General features: G+C 44.0%; 1 protein-coding gene, 1 long non-coding RNA gene and 1 other non-coding gene across 3 annotated transcripts in view; 2 read left to right on the top strand and 1 right to left on the bottom strand.

Annotated features, from left to right (window-relative positions):
- Window positions 1–10520, bottom strand: part of LOC122673751 — a 43811-nt gene extending 33291 nt beyond the window's left edge. Inside the window, exon 1 of the long non-coding RNA XR_006334817.1 lies at window positions 10328–10520. This is a non-coding gene — a long non-coding RNA (uncharacterized LOC122673751). The remainder of the gene's footprint in view (window positions 1–10327) is intronic.
- Window positions 5160–5264, top strand: LOC122675001. Its single transcript, XR_006335157.1, has one exon. It is a non-coding gene; the product is annotated as a small nucleolar RNA U13 (small nucleolar RNA).
- The window catches only part of LAMB1 (laminin subunit beta 1), a 74318-nt gene continuing 58486 nt past the window's right edge, over window positions 9239–25070 (top strand). Inside the window, exons 1-5 of the mRNA XM_043871597.1 lie at window positions 9239–9387; window positions 9519–9621; window positions 10673–10848; window positions 13731–13866; window positions 17230–17303. Of these exons, the coding sequence (XP_043727532.1) occupies window positions 9585–9621; window positions 10673–10848; window positions 13731–13866; window positions 17230–17303 (423 nt within the window). The 5' untranslated portion in view covers window positions 9239–9387; window positions 9519–9584. The remainder of the gene's footprint in view (window positions 9388–9518; window positions 9622–10672; window positions 10849–13730; window positions 13867–17229; window positions 17304–25070) is intronic.

The raw sequence follows: 25070 nt of genomic DNA, 5'->3' as shown, positions 1-25070 counted from the left end.
CTGAATCTGCTAGGTTCAAAATATAGGTTAAATAAGAAGTGCTTTTTCTCATATTGATGTTTGGCAGAAACCAACGCAATTCTGTAAGGCAATTATCCTTCAATTAAAAAATAATTTAAAAAAAATTTTAAAAAGCACTTTTTCATTCCATAAGCATTTCCGTAAGGATCCACAAAATGCCAAGTATAGGAACTCATGGGGAGATGTAGCAAGGACTGAGGCCCACTAGGAGCTGAACTTGACCTTTCTTCTTTTAAAAAAATTATTTCTTTATTTGGCTGCATCCAGGATCTTTGATTGCGGCACACAGACTCTTCACTTCTGGAGGACAGGTTCTGTGCAAGCACAGTAGTTGTGGTGCTCTGGCTTAGTTGCTCCACACCGTGTGGGACCTTAGTTCCCTGACCAGGGATTGAACTCCTGGCCCCTGCATAGCAAGGATGATTCTTAACCACTGGACCACCTGGGATGTCCCTGAACTTGACCTTTCAAATGGAGAAAGAATCTGAATTTTTTTTTTTCCGGCTACTCTTGATTTAATGTTTATGTAAAATGGATGTGGTTTTGGATTTCTGACTCATCAGATACAATTGAAATATTGAAGCAATTCAGCCTTTCAAAGATCCAGCCATGAAGTCTGAAATACCAGTGTTCTCAGGGCATCATGGTTAGTAGCCTCTACCTTCTTAATGAACTGATACGCTGTACTTTCTCTGGGATAAGTTCTTTTCTTAAGCTAATATGATTTTGTCTCTTAGAAACCCAAAGCCATGGTTGTCTTCTGTTTCAGGATATGACACTGGAGAATGCTTAGTCACTCAGTCATGTCTGACTCTTTACGATCCCTTGGACTGTAGCCAGTCAGGCTCCTCTGTCCTTGGGATTCTCCAGGCAAGAATACTGGAGTAGGTTGCCATTTCCTTCTCCAGGGAGAACCTGAATTTTTTTTTTTTTTAAGAGTAAAGGAGAATTTAAAAATTAAAATATTGTAATACAGAAAGTCCTTTTCTCCTCCTCTGGCTACTGGTGAATTTCAGCATCTTTAAAAGGCTAAGGAAGTAATACCACCAGCTGAAATAGAAGTTTCAAAATAATCTTTAAATATGATTTTAGGGGGATTGCTAGAAGAGATAAACTTTCTGTTCAGTTCAGTTCAGTCGCTCAGTTTTATGTGACTCTTTGCAACCCCATGAACTGCAGCACGCCCGGCCTCCCTGTCCATCACCAACTCCAAGAGTTTACTCAAACTCATGTCCATTGAGTCAGTGATGCCATCCAACCATTTCATCCTCTGTCGTCCCCTTCTCCTCTTGCCTTCAATCTTTCCCAGCATAAGGGTCTTTTCTAATGAGTCAATTCTTCACATCAGGTGACCAAAGTATTGGAGTTTCAGCTTCAGCATCAGTCCTTCCAATGAATATTCAGGACTGCTTTCCTTTAGGATGGACTGGTTGGATCTCCTTGCAGTCCAAGAGACTCTCAAGAGTCATTTCCAACACCACAGTTCAAAAGCATCAATTCTTCAGCACTCAGCTTTCTTTACAGTCCAACTCTCACATCCATACATGACTACTGGAAAAACCATAGCTTTGATTAGACGAACTTCTGCTGGCAGAGTAATGTCTCTGCTTTTTAATATGCTGTCTAGGTTGGTTGTAACTTAACTTTAAGGAACATTTTTCTAAAACTTAGTAACCATCAACTACTGAGTGTTAGTTGCCTTCTTAATTTGGGATTGATGACTTTCAATACAAATTTATTTGAAAGCACATTTTTATTGGTGCACTGGGTCATTGTTGCTGTGTGTGGGCTTTCTCTAGTTACGGCAAGAGGGGGCTGCTCTTCCTTGCGGTACATGGGCTTCCCATCGTGGTGGTGTTTCCTGTTGCAGAGCACAGGCTCTAAGGCTCCTGGGCTTCAGTAGTTGCAGCACACAGGCCCTGCAGTTGTGGGATGCAGGCTCTAGGGTACGAGGGCTTTAGTAGTTGTGGTGCATGGGCTCAGCTGCTCTGAGGCATGTGGATTCTTCCCAGATCCCAAGGATCGAACCCATGTCTCCTGCATTGGCAGGTGGATTGCTGTCCACCATACCACCAGGTAAGTCCAAAAGCACATTTTAGATGCCAGTGTATTTTTGTCTAAGTATCTAATATAAGATATCTTAAGTATCTCTATAGTAAATTATCGTTGTTCAGTTGCTAAGTTGTGTCCGACTCTTTGTGACCCCATGAACTGCAACACACCAGGTTTATCTGTCCATCACTGTCTCCTAGAGTTTCCTCAAACTCATTTCCATTGAGTCAGTAATGCCATCCAACCATCTCATCCTCTGTCTCCCCCTTCTCCTTTTGCCCTCAGTTTTTCCCAGCATTAGGATCTATTCCAATGAGTCAGCTCTTTGTATCAGGTGGACAAAGTATTGGCGCTACAGCATCAGTCCTTCCAATAGATAGTCACGGTTAATTTCCTTTAGGATTGAGTGGTTTGATCTCCTTGCTGTCCAAGGGACTGTCAAGAGTCTTCTCCAGCACCACAGTTCAAAAGCCTCAGTTCTTCTGCACTCAACCTTCTTTATGGTCTAGCTCTTACATCCATACATAACTACCGGAAAAACCTTAGCTTTGACTATATGGACCTTTGTCAGCAAAGTGATGTCTGCTTTTTAGAACACTGTCTAGGTTTGACATAGCTGTTCTTTGAAGGAGCAAGCATCTTTTAATTTCATGGCTGCAGTCAAAGTTGTAGTCATTTCTTAAACTTCCATTTACACAAACAAAAATGTTTGAATGTAACTATTACAGGTGACAACAGCTGACCAAAGAAACAAAAGCCTTTACTTTTGATAGCCTTAAATCTTATCTGTGAATTGGCAAATATTTGCATTTTTAAAATTCTTACCACCCTTCTTTTTCTTAAGTTAATTTTTTGGAGTATAGTTGCATTATAATGCTGTGTTCGTTTTTGCTGCAGAGCAAACTCAATCAGATCTATATTTACATATATCCCCTCTTTTTTGGATTTCCTTCCCATTTAGGCCACCACAGAGCACTGAGTTTGCTCTGCTGAGTAGTTCTCATTAGTTATCCATTTTATACATAGTATCAGTCGTCAGTACATATGTCAATCTCAGGCTCCCAGTTCACCCTCTTGTTCCCCCTTGGTATCCATATGTATGTTCTCTATGTCTGTGCATCTATTTCTGACTTGCAAACAAGATCATCTATACTAATTTTTCTAGATTCCACATATTTTACTGTTCTTCTTTAGCTAGAGCACTCATGAATGAAGGTAAAGATACACCAAAAAAATGAAACTTGAACTCATGACTAGTATTCAAGTCTTAAGGTGAACTACACTGAAGTTAATCCTGCTATAAATCTGATTTTAAAAAAATTAAGAGCTTTCTTGAGGCTCTGTAGCTTTCCCTCAGACGTCAATCTCTCCTACTCATTTTTAAATGAGGTTAGCAACCAAACATTAAAATCCACAAACAAAAAACAAACAGTGAACTGAATCAACTTGCTCCGTATTAGGAGGTAAAATACGATATGTGTGCAGCCTTGCAGAAAACCTGTGATGAGCATGGATGAGGCCTTCTTACACCTGTTTTAGTGACTACCTTAAAACACTCAAATATTGACTTGGGTCCTCTCTCACTTGTGACATTTCTTTTGCTATATTTGAGAATAGATGACTATTTTTAAGACCATATTGATAAAGACCTGCCTGAACCAGTGAAGATAAACTAGGCTATGTTACAGTCAAAACAAAAAGACAAACACCTCCCAACTCTCAGGCTAAAAACAACAAAGGTTTATACCTCCTCTGATACTACAGATCCAGAAAAAATTATTGACTAAGGTAATACCTGCTGGCTTCAGGCACAGCTGGATCAAGAAACTCCACGGTGGCCTTTTTCTTTTGTTTTTTATTTTTTACCACGTCAGGTGTCAGATGTGGTACATAAGATCTTTGTTGCGGCATGCAGGATCTTTAGCTGTGGTGCGTGGGTTTCTCTCTAGTTCTGGTGCACAGGCTCCAGAGTGCAAGGGCTCTCTAGTTGTGGCACATGGATTCCAGAGCTCCAGAGCACTATAGTTTTTAGTATGCGGGCTTAGTTGCCCCATGGTTTGCAGGATCCTAGGTCCCTGACCAGGAATCGAACCCGGGTTCCCCTGCATTGGAAGGCAGATTTTCAACCACTAGGCCACCATGGTAGTCCCTCTAAGGTGGTCCTTAAGGATTTGCCCTACAACTTCCCTTAGTTTTGCTTTCCTCTCTGTTGGCCCCAGTGTCAAGCAGCCTCTACTAGTTCTGGGCAGATGTCTAGAACTCGAAGTTTGGAAGAGGTATTCTTCTCTTCTGTGAAAATCCCAGTAATTCCCACAGAAATCCCCAAAGTCACCCTAGCTGGAAAACTTAAGCTCCATACCCATCCCTCAACCCATTAGTGGGAAGAGGGAAATGGGAACTCACTGAAATCCATGGAGGGATGATCCCCATCCAGTGATGTGGACTAAAATATGGACGGACTAGTCACCTCAGATATAGGCGTTGTTTTCTCCCATCCAAGTACTAACCAGGCCCGACCCTGCTTAGCTTCCAAGATCAGACAAGATCGGGCGAGTTCAGGGTGGTATGGCCGTAGACTAGGAGTTGTTTTCTGACAAAGGGATGATAATGTAAGCCTAAGCAACAGTTTCTATTGTATGGGTCCCAGATTGAAAATACCTGACTCAGGCCCTGATGTTTTCCGTTTTACATTACTGGTGACATGATGACTCCTTTGTGCTGTCTTAATGGTTATTCAATTTTAGTTGCTTATCCAAATTCCACTAAAATACAGTCTTTACCCTCCAGTAGCTGGTGGGGGATGGGGATGGACTACACTTAAAACTTTTGATACAGATTACTATCCTGTATATCATAAAAGTATGTAGAAAATACTGTGACTTTTGTCCTAAAGTTTACTGGTCATTGAACTTGCTTTTCTAGACGAATTCTGAAGCTTACATTTCAATACAGCAAAAACCTAGTAATTTTCATGAGAAGAAGTGTTAAATAAATAGCCAGGTTTAGGACTTAACGATGAAAGTCTAGAATGTGACATCCTTGTTATATCACTGTCAACTCAAGGATTTAAAATGAAACACACATCGATCCTTTTGTAGTTCATGAGCATGATGATTGGGTGTTCACGCTGCTGCGTGACATGTGCCTCCTTCCAAACCTTGTTACGACATCGGCACATTACCTGCCTGCCGTGAAAAAAAAAAAATAAATAAATAAATAAAAATAAAACGAAACACATAGGTGGCATTCTAAGATGATAAAGGTGATCTTGAAAGCATGTCTTGGATTTTTTTGAACAAAAATAATGCCTCAGGGAGACAACTGTCACACATTCTTTTGAGATGGAACAGCCAACAATTGGCAATCCCATCTGTCATTCAGAATGCTGTAGAACTGTCCAGAGAAGCCTGCCTTAGGCTGAAGCAGATAGCACAAGGTATGGGACAAGAGGCTTCCGTCAGCGTGAGTAAAGCATCGACGGGCTTCACTAGCAAAAGGGATTCATTTTCCCTAAACTTATAAGATCTTCAGAAATCAGAGGAAGTTGTATGAAATATAACAGAGAGGAAAATTTTGCTCAGGAGTGAGATTGGGAAGCATTCAAGTCTGGTGGTGATTATTCTTTTTGTCTTGGATTGGAAATTTATTAGGCAAATTAAGATTTAAGAAGGTTCTTAAAACAGGGAAATAAGTCTTGATTTACTTTGATTCAAGAAACATTTATTGAGCACCAAAGATGTCACATGAGAGAATGTTTATGCACAAAGGAATGTTACATAACACTGGTATTTGTCTCGATGTCTACTGGGGGAGATAAGGGGTAAACAAATAGTCACAGGATTATGTCATGTATGCTGTAACAGGCTTTTACAAGGTGCCGGTAGACAGACTTGGGTTTGCAGAAGATGGAGGGGAGGAAGTCCTGTTTAACTAGAGGCGTCAAAGATGTGTGACAGCTCACTCAGTTGAGGTCAAGGAGGGCAGAGAAATGAAGGTATAAGTATTACGTCATGTCTAGGGTTTCCCTTGTAGCTCCGCTATAAAGAATCCACCAGCCAATGCAAGAGACGTGGGTTTGATCCCTGGATCAGGAAAGGTCCCCTGGAGAAGGAAATGGCAACCCCCTCCAGTATTCTTGCCTGGGAAATCCCATGGACTGAGGAGCCTAGCAGCTTACAGTCCATGGGGTCACAAAGAGTTGGACATGACTTAGTGACTAAACAACAACATGTCTAGGGAACCTCAGGAGGCTAACATGGGCAGAGAGAAACTATCGAAAGCTTTTGAACAAAGGAGTGATGTGATCAAAGCTATGCTTCTGGAAAATCCTTCCAGCCATGTTGGGGGGGTTAGACTGGAGTAGGGTAGAGTTTGGCAGTTGGAACACCAGCCAAGTGGATTTTCAGGTCAAAGTAGAAGAGAGACGGCTAAGGCAGGACGATGAGCTTGGAGCCATGGGGCCATGACGGTTAATTGCTAGTAAGTAGAAATAATGGCCCAAGTGATGGTAAGAGATGAAGGCGGAAATGTCCAGTGTGATTCCCAGACTGAGCTGGCTTCGAGGGTATTTATTATCTGTGTAGCCTCACAAGGCCTCCCCTTCAGAAAGATCCCATGATTGGTTCAGTGCTCTATTGGCATCATCATGAAATCGCTAAATTTGTAAACAAGGGGCCCAACATGCTCATTTTCATTTTGTATTGGGTCTGTGAATCTTAGTTTCTGTATGATCCTGTATGAGCTCTGTACGAGCTAAGGGGGGAAATCAAGGTACAAGCAACTGCAACTGGAAATAGAAGAGATGGGTGGAGTGATGAGTCTGGTTTTGTAGCCCATGCGTCTGTGGTCATCAAAGCAGTGATATTCAGTAGGCTGTTAGAAACTGGGTGTAAATTCCAAGCAAGGTATATGCTAGAGTTATCAATGTGGGGAATAGCAAGTCCAAGGTGGTAGAGCCCAGGGATGTGGATTATAGTGGGTAGAGAGGAAATCAGCTGGAAAAGAAGCATAATGTGTAAGGGATCAGAGAAGGCAGAGAGAATTGGAAGAGTGGGGAACTGAAGTCCTGGGGGACTTTTTAAGAGAGAATGGTGTCCTGGAAGCCAAGGAAAGGTCTCAAGAAGGGAGGAATCATGAGGATCACATGCCACAGAGTAATCAAATACAGAGATCATCCATTGCATTTGGCAATTAGAGGGTGGAGATGGGAGCTGCTTTCCAGTGGGATAGAGGAGAAGCCAGGGGAAAACAGAGTGCAGACCATCCTTTCAAGAACTTGGGCTATGAAGTCAAAGGCAGGAACGGAGTAGAGGGTGTGCAGAATAAAGCTTCTTGGTTTTGTTTTGGTGTGTTTTTGCCTTTAAAATGGGGGACTTGAGCAGGTTGGTGTGTGAAAGAGCATTGCTCTCAGGAAGTGAGAGGAGGACACACTTTCCAGGGCAGGAGCCCAAAAGATAAAAGTGAAAATGAAGACAGACACATTCATAGATTGAGTGCTCAGAATATATGCATGAAAAACAAAACCCAACAAATCTATTTTTTTGAGTAAAGGTAAGTTTCCTACTGAAAGTGAAGTAGTAAGGAGCACAGGGGGCTTTAGAGGAGTGTTGAAGGTGTCTGCCCTCTAGTAGAGGATGCTGACCAGAGACAGACAGAACCACCTAGTAACAAGGAGGGCTCCCAGGAGAGGCAGAACCAGAGATGCCTGCAGTTTCTACCGATGAAAAACTAATAAGCAACTTTGGCCCAGGGTATGCTAAGTTCCACAAAGGGAGCAGGCATCTACCTGTGAATCTTTTTAAGTTCTGACGACCCTCCATCACAATATTAGACCCTCACAAGAGCACCAGCTTTCTGGGTCCTCGGGGCTGCCCAGAAAGCACCAGGGATCCTGAGCATCAGGTAGAGGCAGAAATCTCCAGAGGCTACAAGCAGGGCAAAGTGCCGATTTGGTGAATAATTAATGTATCACCACAACCTAAGGCTCCCCCCCTCCCCAGTGGAAAAGGATGTAGATAAACTCACAAAGCAACTTACTCTACGGTCTAATGATTAAACTTCCCGGGGCCCTATTTCATTTCAACCAAGTTAAAAGCTGACCAACTGGCCACTTAAACCCTTCTGCTGGGGTGATTAATTAGAGAGTAAAATCTCCTGACTGGACTAACAACTACCATACCCCCTCATTTCAGGGGACACTTTTGCCCAGAGGACTAAAGAAGGCTGAAGCTTTGATTCCAGCCATTGCTAAGGCAGCAGAACTGGGCTAGTTTACCGAAGTGGGGGGGGGCGGGGTACAAAATGACACCACCCGCTCCTGTTGCCTCCCCAACTCCCAGGAGCTGGGTGAGCGTGTATTTCCGCCTTATTTAACCACACAGGTCACACTCAGGGCTGCTAGAGACCCGACATCAGACCCTCTCTTCCACCCCCACCATTTGTACGCCACGTTATTCCTCCCAAGAATTTGCGAAGTTGTGCTTTTTTGGAGATTGTTAAGTGCGTCTCTTGAGAGACTTCCTTTCACGGTGAGATGGAGAAAAGTGTCAATAAACTAACCTATATCGTTGTAAGAGAAGTCACCTGAATTCGCACCTTACGTCTGGGTTTGGATTTAAAAGTCGATTTAAAAAAACAATTAGATGGGTAATTCAATGCTGTGGCCACCTGGGTGGCAGGCCCCCAGGCAGGTCCTGAGTTGGTGCGCAAAGGCAGCGGAGCGAAGAGCACTTTGCTTCCTGGGAATGAAGACATCCGAGGTCGCGCCCAGTCCGGGTTGAGCAGCACAGGGGGCTTCCCCGCTTTCTCGAAAACAAACCTGCCAGGTGACTCGCTTTCTAAAGGGTTAACCAGCCCTCGCCTAGCGCTAGAGTTTACAGCCTTGGGCACCCCTTTGTGACTCACTCCTTACAAATGTAAATGTAGGAGAGAGCGGTAGGTCCTGACCAGCCCCCTCGCCCGCCAGGCGATCTGAACACCTACCTCCCAGACCCGCCCGAACGCCTCCCGCACCCCAGCGCACCTCTCAGGACACGCGCCCGGCGGCCGCCCCGCAGCCCCGCACGGAACTGGAAGAGCTACTACCCCATCGCATCCGCAGATGCAGCCTTAAAACAAAGGAGGCGCGGAGGGAGGGTGGGACCTGAACCTCACCCCCTCCCCTCCAAGCAGGGGCCGCCCGGCCCCCTCCGCCCTGACTCCCCTTGTGCGCATGAGCAGAGGCGCCTCCCTTGGTTCCTCCCAGGGCGAAACTTTCTAATTCCCTTCTTTGGGCTCGGGGGCTGCCAGGCGCCGAGAGAGCGCTCGTCCCGCCGGGTGAGCAGGACACAGCGGCGGCGCGATTTTTCCCTCCCCACCCTCCCACCCTTCGCTTCCGTGGGAGCGGCAGGAAATGCGAGGGCCCCCTCTTCTCTGAATATTTGCCTTTTTTCTCTCCACCTCTCTAGAAAAGAAGACTGGGAGAAACAGCCGGCGGCTCGGTGGCCGTGTCCCCTGGGCTGCAGGGACTGGACATGGGGCGGCTCCAGGTGTTCGCGTTCAGTTTCTTAGGTAATTCGGGGGAAACGGGGGATCGGGGGTGGCGGAAGGGGTGGGCTTGGACTTGCAGGAAGAATAAACCAAACCGTTGGACTTAGCTTTGGGGGAAGCCTGTCGGGAGAGGGACTTGATAGAAATCTGCGTTGGGATTAAACGCCAGCGCCCTCGGTGGTGGCCGGGGACCGCATCCTGGGGTGTTTGTGCCCAGAGCTCCGGGTGCTCCCGCAGCTCCCACTCTGGGCTTTGCATCTCCGGCCCTTTTTCGGTGGGTCTCTCCATATCTGGGGTCAGGCTTCATGGGGTAGTGGGCTAGCCGCGGAGGGCTCCTCAGAAGCCCATCCGGGAGAGTGGCTGAGCTGAGTGCACGCGTCATCCTGGGAACAAATTGGGGCCATGTGGCTTTAATTAACCATCGCTGTTTGCCCCCGGATGGCGCCAGAAACAGCTAGATCGGGAGCTTCCCTGGAATGACGAATCGCTGAAGCCAGTCCAAAGCCTCAGAGATTGACCATTCGCCCCTTGTTCGGGACAGTGGTGTTCCCCGCGAACCCCATGACCCCCCCCCCGCCCCCCGTCCCCGACGAAGCGTAGGCGACCTCCGAGTGTGTGGATACACATACACACACTCACGCGTCCCCACGCTTACAAATTTCCGCGCACACACATGCACTGTCACCCAAGGACGCACAGGCTACCGTGTGCAGTCGAGTTCACATACAAGCGGGTGTGCGGCGTTTGGCCACCTGCCTCCCTGCGCCCGGGTCCAGGAACCTCGAAGTGACCGGAGCTGCTTCCCAGGGCTGATCAGGGTGGGCGCGACGGTAGGTGGGCTTCCCAGGAGTGATGCTGTCAGTTGCTGGACAAACCTGTATCTGTTTTTTTCTGAATCATCCTCTCCACGTTCTGCCTTCCCGGCCTCACTCCATTGTGTCTCTTTCCTGTCTATCTGGCTTTCCCCCCACCCCACCCCCCGAATCTACTCTGTCCCCGCCCCCTGCTTATTCTCTTTGCCTGGGCCGGCTCCCTGCTCATGCCCTACGCTGTCCGCCTGCCCCTTCCACAGCCCTGTGCGGAGTCGGAGTGAGCGCTCAAGAACCCGATTTCAGCTACGGCTGCGCGGAGGGCAGCTGCTACCCGGCCACAGGCGACCTTCTCATCGGCCGAGCGCAGAAGCTCTCGGTGACCTCGACCTGCGGGCTGCACAAACCCGAGCCTTACTGTATCGTCAGCCACCTCCAGGTGAGGGCGGAGAGAGGGCTCCGCGCACACCTCTTGCAGTCCCCACCGAAGGGGAAGGCCTAGGGGACCCCGTATCCTGCCAGCTATCCAGATAGGAAGCTCGGCAGCCAGGGAGTCCCGGGATTAGGCCGGTAGCTCACCCTTTTGCTTCATGTCAGTTTGCACAGTTGCATCCGCCAAACATTTCCTGCCGCCACTGTATAGAAAGGCAGAGCTGCAGACAGATCTTGGGGCCCCTGTGCCAAGCCCTGACCCAGGGTCTCCAAAAGCCCATGTTTTTTTGTTTTTGTTTGTTTGTTTTGTTTTTCAATCTTTCCCCTTTGGAAAATGTGTGTAAAAGGTGGTTTATCCTTTCCTTTTTTATATACTGAGTGGTGATCTTGGGTTTTCCCCAAGTCTTTCACTTGGATAAAGGGTATTCCAGCCCTAAGAAATACCTTGCAAGGTCACTCCAATCATGGAGAAAAGCACTCCAATGTTTTGCTCTCCTCATTTGGTGCTGCTCCCATCCACCTCCATTAGATATCAGGATCAGATGCTTGCTTTTTGAAAATGCCCTGGTTGCCATGGTACCCTGATAGAGGAGGACCAAAGTGAAATTTCAGAGTGTTTTCTGTTTCTAAAAGTGGATCCAGATCTTAGATTTCAAAGGTCACGTTTTTAATAAGACTAATCTTGAAAGAAGGTACAAAGCATAAACTACCCAGAATCAGAATCCATTTCCTTGATTTTTTTTAAGAGACTGATATCTCTGGCCCCTAAAGCAAACATAGAGTTTTTTCTCCTGTACAAGGCAAGTTCCAAGTCAATTGCTCTAAATTTGGTCACTCCCCCTACATGTAGATCTGCCCTTCAGGAGTGGGACAGAATATTGTGTGGTTTGCGTGCAGATGCCTTCAAATGGAGTCGCTTTTAAAAAACAGAAAGAGAGCCCATTCTGAAAACCTGATAAATTAAACCAAAGGAATGTGGTAAAGTGGATTCCACTTATTTGCTTCCAGGTTTATACAGAGACGTCTAGACTGCTTCCTCCTGATTAGAAGGGAGGCTATAATTACACTTTTTTAAAGTTCTGGTAATTGTTCTCTGGTATTAGTTTCCTGGACTACAAGTCACCAAAGGCAGTTGATGTTACCTTTTCTAACATTAGCATGTAAATTTCACCTAAAATATTATGCTAACATTTACCTCCAAGGTCAGGACATCCTGTAAATGAATCACCAGATCTTGAAAATGGCTTTGACCAGAATGAGAATTGGACTGTTTGTCTAAAAGCAAGTAGAGCCAACTCTCTAGTTTATATGATTAGCCACGAAATTGTGGGGTGCTCTTCGGATGTCAGGGCTTCCCAGTGGCTCAGTGGTAAAGAATCCTCCTGCAAAGCAGGAGACTCGGATTCGATCCCTGGGTCGGGAAGATCCCCTGGAGGAGGAAATGGCAACTCATGCCAGTATTCTTGCCTGGAAAATCCCATGGACAGAGAAACCTGGCAGACTATAGTCCATGGGGTTGCAAAGAGTCAGACACGACTGAGCACACATGGATGGATGCTATGCGTCAGCTTCAGAGCCTAAAGAAAGGAACTGGGCATGTAATTCTTTCAAACACTGAGCAGGTATAAAACTTGAGGCAGGAATCAGAAGTGTTGTGTCCAGGGTTACCCTGCATTCCTGACTTCTGGTTTCTGTTTTCTAGTTAGTATATCTTGCCAGTCTTAAAATCCCTTTGGGAGGAAGGTGATAACTAATAGCTAGCTAAATACATACAAATGTAGTATTGTCGGTTGATACTGTCCTTACAAGGATATCACCTTTGCTTAACGACATGCTGACCGGAGGACCAGAGACATATTAATCCATCCTTCATTACCCAAACATTATTGACCGGAGTGTTTCAGTATTCACTTACATAACAAATTGCCAACCACAGGCATTACTTTCTGCAAAAATCCATAGGTGGATAATGTGTTAAATGTTTGTAAGATGTGTGTGGGGTCTCAACAGATTTCTGCCTCGGCATCATTTTCAGACTTAATGAGCATTGCATAAAAACTTGGGTAGAGAGCCCAGCCTCATGTGGAAAAGGGAACCATTAAGTGATGCTGCTGTTTACAGTTCACCATGATGGAGTGCAAAGTAGGCTCTTTTGGCTGTGACTCACATTTTTGGTAGAAGGAAAATGTTAAGCCAAAAGTTCAAAGCCGTTCTAAAACTGAAAGCAGTGGTAGATTTTTCAGTTCAGGTCCTTGGCATTCTTTGACTTGGTCCCAGTTTTCAGTGCTCCCCACTTGACAGGATACCCTGGTGTCCCCTTCCTGGGTATTCTGAGCAGTCTGAGCTAGCCTGCACGCTGCTACCACAAATTCACTGTCGGGGCAGGGGAGAAGGTAAGAAGTCTTGATCTGTAGTTCCCAAAGCTTCTTAAATATATCTGACTAATACTTGGTTTCTGCCTTATATAGGTTTTGGAAAATCAGGCCAGTCGAATTGTTGTCCTTTTATTTTCAGTTTGCTTTATGTCAGCAAAAATTCTCTAAAAACCTCCTCTGCATTTTGCCTCAAGAGTAAGCTTTTCCAGCTATTCATTGAGCTTAAGGCTTAAGCCTAGAAATTTCATTTTGATTAAATTAATAGCTTGTGGAAACAATGCCTTCTTTTACTTTTGACCTTGAATTTGCAAGAGAAGAGGAAAATTTCAGGAGTATATCATACTCTGTTCAAAGTTAAAAAGTGAAAGACATGTGCTAGGTCATTTAAGTAATTTTGGCACAGTCATTTTTCTTGAAGAAAGTAGGTTTGATTTTTGTATTGTGGGCTTGATTTTTGGTGTGCATGTGAGTGTGTGATTGCTTCCCAGACTCGTGATACTATCTTTGCTTTCAGGAGGACAAAAAATGCTTCATATGCAATTCACAAGATCCTTATCATGAAACCCTCAACCCTGACAGTCATCTCATTGAAAATGTGGTCACGACATTTGCTCCAAACCGCCTTAAGATCTGGTGGCAGTCCGAAAATGGTATGTGTGGTGTGGGAATAACTTCCATGGAGTGTGATTAGTTACCTGGAAAGTGTTTACAGGCTCCTGGGTGTTTGTAATTGCGATTGGTTTTCTATCCTGGAATTATGGCCTTCGACAGATTTACTGCCCAGAGCACTGAATTCTCTTGGTAAAATCTGATCCTTCTTCTTGAAGTATGCACTTCCTATAAGAAAGAAGTCTTTCATGCGAAACCAAAGGAGGATTTTGTAGTCTTCATCTTGAGGAGCCTTTGGGGACTGTGGCAATGTGCAGGGGCAGTCTGGGGAGGGCATGGGAAGGCCTTACCCCACGCAGGCCCTCATCCTTCCACAAAACAGCCATCTTTCATTTTGATCAATCCCAAAAGAAAGGGCAAAATCAGCCACCTTCCTTCCGTCTAGAGAAAATTTAGCAATAGTACTATGAATACACACTAGACATAATTTCTCAGACACTCAACATGGATAATGACCCTAAGTCAACTTTTCTAGTGAGTGTGTGAATCCAACCCTTTTTCCTTTCTTTGCCATTTGGGTTGGGATTTAATAAATTCATCCAATATGATGTTACTATTGTGGTGCAACTAAGCTCAACTTAGTTTTGCATTTGTTTCCAAGTCAAATGCTGAAATTTGGGGACTAACAGTAGAGTTAATGTGTTTGCTGTTAATAATAAGTTACCTTTGTATCTTTTTTAAAAAAGCATTGATTAGAAAGGACTCAAAGAAGTGAATCTAAGCTTGGCCAGAGGAAGCCTGGGCACTGCTAGATCCCTTTATTATGTGCTCGATGCCCAGGAAGCTTTGGGGTGCTTTGCAGTTATTTATCAGTCTGTAAAGAGGAAGTGTTTTTTGCACCACAAGGCTTTCAAGATCCTAGCTCTCGACCAGGGATCAAACCTGGGCCCCCTGCAGCGGAAGCATGGAGTCCTAACCACTGGACCGCCAGGGAATTCCCAGGAGGAAGTCTCTTTGTAGACTTATTTCTAATTGATTATGAAATTATACATGCTTTCTAAAAGACTATTGATTTCTAGGGAAGGTTGATTATTCATTGGTAACCTTTGGGACTCCATTGGTTATCAACTTGATTGAGATAGACTAGATGTCAGAAAGCAATTTATCAGTTAGAGCCTTGTTATTTCTTATAGGAAGGTATCTGAGTTGAGAGTTCAGGGTAAAAGAGAAGTTTCTGTAAATCTGCACTTGAGTCACAGGGGACTTGTGAAATAGCATAGATCTGATTACAAATGTGGGACCTATCTGACCACATTCTTCCAGTGAGACTGAAAGACAATTAGAAGGATGCCTTGGGAATTCCCCAGCAGTCCAGTGGTTAGGACTCCATGGTATCACTGCTGATGGCACGGGGTTCAGTCCCTAGTCGAGGAACTAACATCCCTGCTAACTGGGTGCAGTGTGGTGCGGCCAAAAAAAAGGCAGAAGGGTGCCTCAACATCAGTATCAAGTTCATAGACAGTAAAATAGTTCATCAAGCTCTGTAGTTCTCTAAGAGGGTTTTTCTTGGTTACGTCAGGTATTAATCAGTTTCCACAATTCTGAGTTTGTGGGACAAGAGAGGACAAAGACCCAAAGAAGGGATTTTCAAGCCAAGGGGCTTGAGGGCTCTGTCACTGTTATAAGAGATTAGATAGGATTAGATGGATGGAACTTAGTCTTCAGAAAGTCAGAAGGATTGTTACTGTCTCCTATCATCTCTCTGCTGTCTGATAGTTCACAATCGAAGAGTTTCTTGATGAATGTGATTTTTCTCTATTTTCTGTGTGTTTTATCCAAGTTGAGCTTTACATGATGCATTAAATTATCAGTGCTCAGACTCAAAACGGCTTGCAATGTGCAGCTGCTTTTAACTTAGCCCTGATGATGCTTTATTCCCTGACAGAAATCAAATACACCACAGAAGAACGATCTTGGTTCTTTTCTCCATGGATTTTTCTTCCCATATTTAAAAAAAAAAAACGTGTAGCACGTTACAGTTTAGGTATCTAAAATGGAATGTGCTTTTCAAGCCCACATTGGCAGATACATTCTTATGTTACAGAACTGGTCCTAGTCTTGCTCTGACTTTACATTATTTCGTTATCTCTTCATTTTAAACAAATAGTGCAGGTACTTAAAAGCTTGGGAAGGGAGAGACAGATAGTTGCTTAGCTAACATGTTGCTCAGAAAGAAACCTCGAGAGTCGGTTTGTAATATGGCTCTTTTTCAGAAGTTAGATAAGGTTTGTAATATGGTTCTTTTTCAGAAGTTAGATAAGGTTAGTTAGCATGACGATACTGTTTTTCTTTAACATTCCAACTAACTCATATCCGTTCCAGTGACTACTTTCCCTCCCTCCCCCACCCCCACCCCCAATTGACTTGGCAGTTTTCCAGTGGGAGAGTTTATTTCAAAAGTCTTACTGATTTCCTGAAAATACACCAGCCTGTGACATGATTCATTCTGACACATTCCTGTCTTTCTGCATTTAAGACTTCTCTTGCTCCGGAAGCTGAACCCCCAAAAGCTCTCTGGAGCACAGGAAATGTGGAAAGGTCTCCTTCACCAAACAGGCAGGCTCGAGGGCCCAGGGGATTGTGGAGGAGGTGCTGTCCATCCCTGGAATTCCAGTGGCCTTTTTAGCCTTTTAACGTGGGATGACTTGACCCCCAGGGCATAGTGCAAAGGCTCATTTGTTTGTTCAGGCTTTCCCCTGAAAGGGAAGATGTTAGTATTTGTTCTGGGGCAGTTTATTTATTTGACCCATTCTTTGTCTCTTTGGCATTGTTTCTCCATTGTGGCAACGCACCCAAGGGCTTCTCCATCAGGGATAGGTTTTTCTAAATTGGAGTGTAACTCACATTCATGGTGGACTCCTGTTTTCTTTGCTGCTGCATAGAAACAAAAAGGAATATTTGTGTTTTGACTGGATTGTGTCCCTGTGCCTCAGACTGCAGAGCTGAACCCCTACGGTGCGCAGGAAATGCCCCCTCTCTTTTCCCCTTTGAGAGTCCCTTGGCTTACAGAGTTGGAAAGACTTTTCAGTTTTTACTAAGCAAAGGATGTCTTTCTTGACAGCAACTAAAGGCATTCCGCCAGATGTCTTGTTCCAGGGAGCACATTCAATACGTTGAACTCCAGAATGATTTGTGACCAGCTGAAGAGTCATTCTGAGATGTGCTTTATTACCTCAATCAAGCCAGGGGGTTATTGTTATTATCTTATCTTCAGATTAAGGTGGACTGCAGAGAGAATTTCTATGAGGAGCATAAAGATAGTTGAAGAGATTAGACTCAGTTGTTCACAGATGTTCTTGTTTACATTGCTATTTCCGTTTATCTTTTTAAAAATTATCCTATAGGCGTGGAGAATGTCACTATCCAACTGGATTTGGAAGCAGAATTTCATTTCACTCATCTCATCATGACCTTCAAGGTAAGGAATCCCTCCCTTTCTCACAAATGAGAGCATTGTGTAATTCCCCCTTTGAGAATGGATGGCTGTTGTGAGTTGGCCTAAATGGGAACCTAAACATTATTGTTGCTATAAATTAGGATAATTGAGCAGCTTTTAAACATGGGCATGGATAACTACACTTAATAGATACTCTATCTTTGTGGCAATAAGTGGAGAGAGCCACTGTTCTATGATTTGACTGTAAACTTTTAATTAGATATCTGTTAATTTCCCCATGGAGAGAGACAGCTTTGACTCACTCCCAAACCATGGTAAAACATCTGGAGAGTAAATCCCTCCTCCCTTGGGTTGATGTTTTAATGCTGACTTTGGTAACTGGGAAGGAAGTGTGTTATCTTTAGTTTTCAAGGTTTTGCAAAATTTGTGGGAACGGTTTTACAGTTCTTTAAGAAATGTGCCTGCTTTCTTCAGTGTGGATTTTTTTCCCATCCTTTTTCTTTGAGAGATGTAAAATGACTCCAGGACTAAGGAATGGCTCTGTACAAAGTCTCTTTGTTTCTTCTTAAGCAGCTGCCTGGAAATGACAGGCTTCATATGGCTTAAAGTACATGTTGGTGCACACAAAACCCATAATTTACTTATTGCTTCTCAGATTAAAATCACTTTTGAGTCGTTTTCTATTGGGCATGGGGGCCTTGTCTCTACCCTTGCAGGTTTTAGAAAAGGTGCCCAGGGTAGATTTGATTTACCATGTGGGCAGGTAACCACTGAAGTCTTAACTTGTGTCCTCTGCGTGAGCCTGGGAGGCCTAGGGTCAGGAGTAGGCATTGAGGTCTAGGAGATGAGACTAGGAGAGATGCTGGGCTACCTGTCCCCAGGCCTGGGTTCATCCCCTTTCTTCTCCCCAGGAACCCACCCTTGCTGCTTGGGGGAAGGGTAGGGTGAAGGTTTATACTGTGTCACCTGCTCCTATGAGGTGGGGGAGGACTTCCCCTAAACCACTTTGTCCCTTCATTGGCCATGAGCTCAACTTGGCAGTTAGAATTAAGACTCAACCTCAGATGTGGCCTGCATCTTGTTGTTCAGTTGCTCAGTTGTGTCCGACTGTTTGCAACCCCATGGACTGTAGCCTAACAGGCTCCTCTGTCCATGGAATTTATCAGGCAAGAATACTGGAATGGGTTGCTGTGCCCCCCTTCAGGGGAATCTTCCCAGCCCAGGGATTGAACCCGTTTTTCCTGAATTGGCAGGTGGGTTCTTTACCTCTAGTGCCACCTGGGAAGCCCGAGGGAAGAAGGTGTACTTGCAGATAACTTGATACAAGGCAAGATGTGCTCACTGCTATAGCAGAAGTTCAGGCAATGTCCATCAGCATGGAGGATGGGGAGATTCATTTTAGCCTGGAATAAAGGAGAAAGCTTTACAAGGAGAGGACTGTGACTGCACTTGACCTGGGTCAGGAAGAGTAAGCAGGATTTTAGGAGGAAGAGGTAGAAGAAAAGGCCTTCTTGACAGAGGAAACAGGATGAGAGCACATCCCCAGTGGTGGGACAGTTTGGACAGAGTTTGTTCAGCACGTACTATGTAGACATGCCTTGAATGTCTACACTTGGGCTAGTGAGGGGAGCAACAGGAAGTAAGACTATAGCCAGAAGGACCTTGCTTCCTTCCTGAGGAGTGTGAACTTTGTAGGAGATGGGGAGCCATGGACAGGAAATGAGACCTGTGTTTCAGGAAATGAGGGAGCCAAGAGGAAAAGCAAAGGAGGGCCTGGGGCATGGAGAAGAGAAGGCATAGAGGCAGGAGGCTCTCAAGGTCCGCGGTAAGGGGGAGCTGACTTAGGCAGGGCTGTGGTTCTCAACTAGGAGGGAGCCACCTCCTGCAACTGGTGTCCTGTCAGTCTGACATGGAGAGCTTTTTCTAATCACACATCGCCCCTTGCCACCATACTCTGCTACCCTCTGCGACTGCTAACTTTGAGAGTTATTGCCCAGAGGAGGAGCCTCTGTTTGCTAAGGGAGTCAAAGGTTGAACCATGAACTGGAGAAATATTAGAAGCAGAACAGTAGAAGGCAGGGTTAGGAAAGGGATGAATCAAAGATTCCTGAGATGTCCAAGCTGGAGAACCTGGAGGCTGCTGATACCATTAAGAGTGGTGAGGACAGGAAGGGGGTGAGGATGAAGAGTGTGTTTATTCCTTTTTAAAATTTATTTTATTCAGCTATAGTTGATTTACAGTGTTGTGCTATAAAACAAACGACACATATACATTTGTATATGTATATACATATATATATACATTCTTTTTCATATTCTTTTCCATTATGGTTTATTACAGATTATTGAATATAGTTCCCAGTGCTATATAATAGGACCTTATTTATTTGGGTAGCATTTCCCTTTTCCACTGGCACCTTCCTGACCCAGGGATCAAACCTGGGTCTTCTGCACTGCAGGCAGATTCTTTCCTGCCTGAGCCACCAGGGAAGCCCATGTAATAACTACATCTGCTAATCCCAAAGTCCCAATTTATCCCTCCCCTGCTTGCCCTTCCCCTTGGCATCCAAAAGTCTGTTCTCTATATCTGTGAGTCTGTTTCATAGATACGTTCATTTGTGTCATATTTTAAATTCCATACTGTAAGTCACCTATGTACCACTAAGTTCTGTTTGGAGAGTTTGTAGGTCCAGTTTATTTGTAAGACCAACAAAGTTAGCCTAGGTACCTAACTAACACAATCAGCTGTGTAGTACTGTACTATAATTGGTTTATCATATTTCTCACACAAATGATACATAAAAAACAAACCAACACAAAAAATAAAACAGCTTTTAATCTTACAATACTTTGGAAAGTACAGTCGTACAGTACAACAGTTGACATCTAGGGGCCAGCATCAAGAGAACAGCAAGAAGCATTACCAACTGGAGGAGGGAAAGGAGGTGAGACATGGTAGAGCTAAAGGATCATCAACAAAGGGGACGGAAGGCAAGCTGGAATTTCACCCACGCCTGATGTTGATGGCACAGGCTCTGGTTCCTTGCTGGATCCAATTCTGTCTACCCTCTTGAAGAAAAACGATCCAGTGATGTCTGGATAGTAACATGTTCACATCTTTGAAAATTCAGAACTTGAAGGTTTGTATGTAGGGGACTTACTGTCTAAGTGATATCATATGGTATTTGTCTTTCTCTGTTTCACTTAGTATGATAATCTCTAGATCCATCTGTGTTGCTACAAATGGCATTATTTCATTCTTTTTATGGCTAAGCAGTATTCCATTATATATATGTACCACATCTTCTTTATCCATTCATCTGTAGACTAACATTTAGGTTGTCTCCATGTCTTACCTATTATAAATAGTGCTGGTGTGAACATCTTTTTGAATTATAGTCTGGATACATGCCCAGGCTTGGGACTGCTGGATTATTTGAGAATATTTTCAGGGAGATAGGTGCTTACTAAGTGGATTGGACTTTCTTAGGCTTGCATAATCTAGTTAGCATATCAACAGTCTGTTTTTGTACATAGCCAGATGTTTCCAAGCTCACAGCTTTTTTATTTAGTATAAATTCAGAGACAGCTATGCAGCAGTGTGAGGCCTGAGAAGGTCAATGACTCAGCAAACAGCACAGAAAGACTTCCCTTCTGTAGGTAAAATGCATTGTCCTGGTTTCCAGCAGCTTCCTAACCTCACGGGAAATTGGCCTTTTGGGACTTGGAAGGTTCCAGAGGGGAGGAATAAGGAAGCACAGCCAGGATGGCTGTAAGGCTCCCTTGTGACATAGAGACATCAGGCTAGTCTCTCTCCAGGTGTCACCACCAAGGAGCTGTGTCCCGTCGGAGGGTTTGCCGTGGTTCAGTTAGTTATTGGGGTTTTATCCCCCTTATTTTAAAATTCTTAGCCTAATACTCTCTCAGGTTTAATATAAAGTATCATTTCCTTGTATTTCCGAATAGGTAAAAAATAAATTAAGCCTGAACAACTAGTAAATGTATAAGTCAAAGAATCTATCAAAATATGACTTTTCATTTCCTTACCCTTGTCTCCTTTTATCAGTGAGAAAGATCATCAAGATTATTAAGGAAGGTGCAAGGAGATCTGGGCATGTGCTACTTTTCACTTTAGTTGTCACCCAGATTTTATTTTTATTTATTTTTTTATGATCCTGTTCAAGTTCTTGGTCATCTCGGCCTGCAACATTTGACCTCTCTGAAAAAATTTTTCATTTTTATATAATTTTTTAAGATCACTCTCCAGTAACAGTTATTACAAAATATTGGCTATATTCCCTGTAACCTATCTAACACCCAATAGTGTGTTGCTCCCAGTCCCCAACTCTACATTGCCCCTCCCCTGCTCCCCACCGGTAACGAGTTTGTCCTCTATAAGTCAAGCACTGGTTGGAATTCAGAAGTGTCTTTGTTCAGATTCTGTTTGCTGAGTCAGCTTCCCTTTCATTCATCACTGTTGAAGCATTTGCTTATTTTTAGTGTTCATTTTGTTTCATCTCATATTTCCAGTTGTCCCTGTTCACCACAACCTCCTAAATCTCTGTCCTGCTTGCTTCCAGAATTCTTGTCCTTTTCCTCCTCCTGACATCCATTTTTCAGGCTGCCTTTACACCAGTAACCAGAGAGGCAGAAGAGATCTTCATTCAGCCTGGGTTTGAATTCTCTCTGCCAGTAGCTGGTGAGTTAGGTGATTTCTCTGAGCCTTCACTTCCCCATCTGTCCGACAAATGTGTTGTGAAGCTGTGTTAGTGTGCTAGGACTGCTGTTGCAAACTGCACAGACTGGGTGACTTAAACAACAGAAATGGATTTTCTCAGGGTCTGGACGCATGTAGTCTGAGATGAAGGTGTCAGTAGCGTTGGTTTCTTCTGTGGCCTCTGTCTCTCCTTGGCTTTGTACATGACTGTCTTCTCCCTGTGTCTTTACCTCTGTACCTGTCAGTGTCCTAATATCTTCTTCTTTAAAGACATCAGTCATGTGGGATTAGGGCCCACTCCAATGACCTCATTTTACTTTCAGTTCAGTTCAGTTGCTCAGTCATATCCGACTCTTTGTGACCCCATGGCCTGCAGCACGCCAGGTCCATTACCAACTCCCAGAGTTTACTCAGATTTCATGTCCATTGAGTAGGTGATGCCTTCCAACCATCTCATCCTCTGTCATCCCCTTCTCCTCATGCCTTCAATCTTTCCCAGCGTCAGGGTCTTTTCAAATGAGTCAGTTCTTCACATCAGGTGCCAAAGTATTGGAGTTTCAGCTTCAGCATCAGTCCTTCCAATGAATATTCAGGAATGATTTCCTTTAGAATGGACTGGTTGGATCTCCTTGCAGTCCAAAGGACTCTCGAGAGTCTGCTCCCACACCACAGTTCAAAAGCATCAATTCTTTGGTGCTCAGCTTTCTTTATAGTCCAACTCTCACATCCTTACATGACTACTGGGAAAACCATAGCTTTGACTAGATGGACCTTTGTTGGCAAAGTAGTATCTCTGCGTTTTAATACGCTATCTAGGTTGATCATAGCTTTTCCTCCAAGGTGCAAGTGTCTTTTAATTTCATGGCTGCAGTCACCATCTGCAGTAATTTTGGAGCCCAAGAAAATAAAGTCTGTCACTGTTTTCACTGTTTCCCCATCTATTTGCCATGATTACCCTTTTAAAGACCCTTGTTATTGTTCACTGGCTATGTCCAACTTTTTGTGACCCCATGGACTGCAGCACTCCAGGCTTCCCTGTCCTCCACTATTTCCCAGAGTTTGCTCAAACTCATGTCCATAGAGTTGGTGATGCCATGCAACCATCTATCCTCTGTTGCCCCCTTCTCCTCTTGCCATCAATCTTTCCCAACATTAGGGTCTTTTCCACTGACTTGGCTGTTCATATCAGGTGGCCAAAGTACTGGAGCTTTAGCATCAGTGCTTCCAGTGAATATGCAAGGTTGATTTCCTTTAGGATTGACTGGTTTGATCTCCTTGCAGTCCAGGGGACTCTCAAGAGTCTTCTCCTTTACCACAGTTTGAAAGCACCAATTCTTTGGTGCTTAGCCTTTTTTATAGTCTAACTCTCACATCCATACATGAATACTGGAAAAACCATAGCTTTGACTAGATGGACCTTTGTTGGCAAAGTGATGTCTATGCTTTTTAACATGCTTTCTAGATTTGTCATAGCTTTTCTTCCAAGGAGCAAACGTCTTTTAATTTTGTGGCTGCACATACCATCTGGTGGTTTTTGGAGCCAGTGATTTTTGGAGCCAAAGCAAATAAAATCTGTCACGGTTTCCACTTTTCCCCCATTTATTTGCCATGAAATGATGGGACCTAATGCCATGATCTTAGTTTTTTGAATGCTGAGTTTTAAGCCAGCTTTTTACTCTCCTCTTTCACCCCCATCAAGAAGCTCTTTAGTTCCTCTTCACTTTCTGCCACTGGAGTGGTACAATCTGCATATCTGAGGTTGTTGATATTTCTCCCAGCAATTTTAATTCCAGCTTGTGAGTCATTCAGCCTGGCATTTGGCATGACGTACTCTGCATATAAGTTAAATAAGCAGGGTGACAATATACAGCCTTGACGTACTCCTTTTCTAATTTTGAACCAGTCCATTTTACCATGTTCAGTTCTAACTGTTGCTTCTTGATCTGCATACAGATTTCTCAGGAGACAAGTAAGGTGGTGGGGTATTCCCATCTTTTGAAGAATTTTCCACAATTGTGATCTACAAAATCAAAGGCTTTAGCATAGTTAATGAAGCAGAAGTAGATGTTTTTCTGGAATTCCCTTGCTTTCTCTATGATCAGATATTGGCAGTTTGATCCTGGTTCCTATATCTTTTCTAAATCTAGCTTGTACATCTGGAATTTCTCTCTTCACATACTGCTGAAGCCTAGCTTGAAGGATTTTGAGGATTATGTTGCTAACATGTGAAATGAACACAGTTGTACCGTAATTTGAACTTTCTTTGACATTGCCTTTCTTTGAGATTGGAATGAAAACTGACCTTTTCCAGTCCTGTGGCCATTGCTGATTTTCCAAATTTGCTGGCATATTGCATGCAGCACTTTAACAGCATCATCTTTTAAGATTTTAAATAGCTTAGCTGGAATTCCATCACCTCCACTAGCTTTGTTCAGAGTAATATTTCCTAAGACCCACATGTCTTCACAGTCCAGGATGTCTAGCTCTAGGTGAGTGACCACACCTAGTAATGTTTCCAAAGTTCATCCATGTCATAGGAAGTATCTGAATTTCAGTTCTATTTATTGCTGAATAATAATAGTCCATTGCTTATATGTATCACCTTTTGTATATCCATTATCCGTTAATGGACACTTGAGTGATTTCCACTTGTTGGTGATTATGAATAATGCTGCTCTAAATGTTTATGTATGAGAGTCATCTGAGTCCCCGCTTTCAGTTGCTTTGGGGTGTGTAGCTAGAATTTCGGTGTTCTCCAGCTTCTTGAGTTAGTAATTGCTTCTCCTTGTTTTTCCAAAGAACACTGCATGTGACTCTACTATAAAGTGTGATGGATATTTTTGTAAATGTTTTCTACCCGTTCCTGGACCTTATTGGATGAGTTACAGCACTTAGACCATTGTCTGGTACTGAGTAGCTGTCATTACACATCTACTGAATGATTAAATGACGGCGTGAAGGAACAAGCAGTCAACCTCAGCTGTCACGTCATGGGCATGGTGGCTCAATGCGCCAAAACTTGTCTGCACTAAGGCCTGTTTATAATCAGCTTCTAAAGAGAAACAGCTTAC

Source organism: Cervus elaphus, chromosome 18 (assembly GCF_910594005.1).
Source record: "Cervus elaphus chromosome 18, mCerEla1.1, whole genome shotgun sequence".
Classification (NCBI taxonomy): domain Eukaryota; kingdom Metazoa; phylum Chordata; class Mammalia; order Artiodactyla; family Cervidae; genus Cervus; species Cervus elaphus.
The sequence above is the reverse complement of the archived record's forward strand: the minus strand, read 5'-3'. Positions and strand labels throughout refer to the sequence as shown.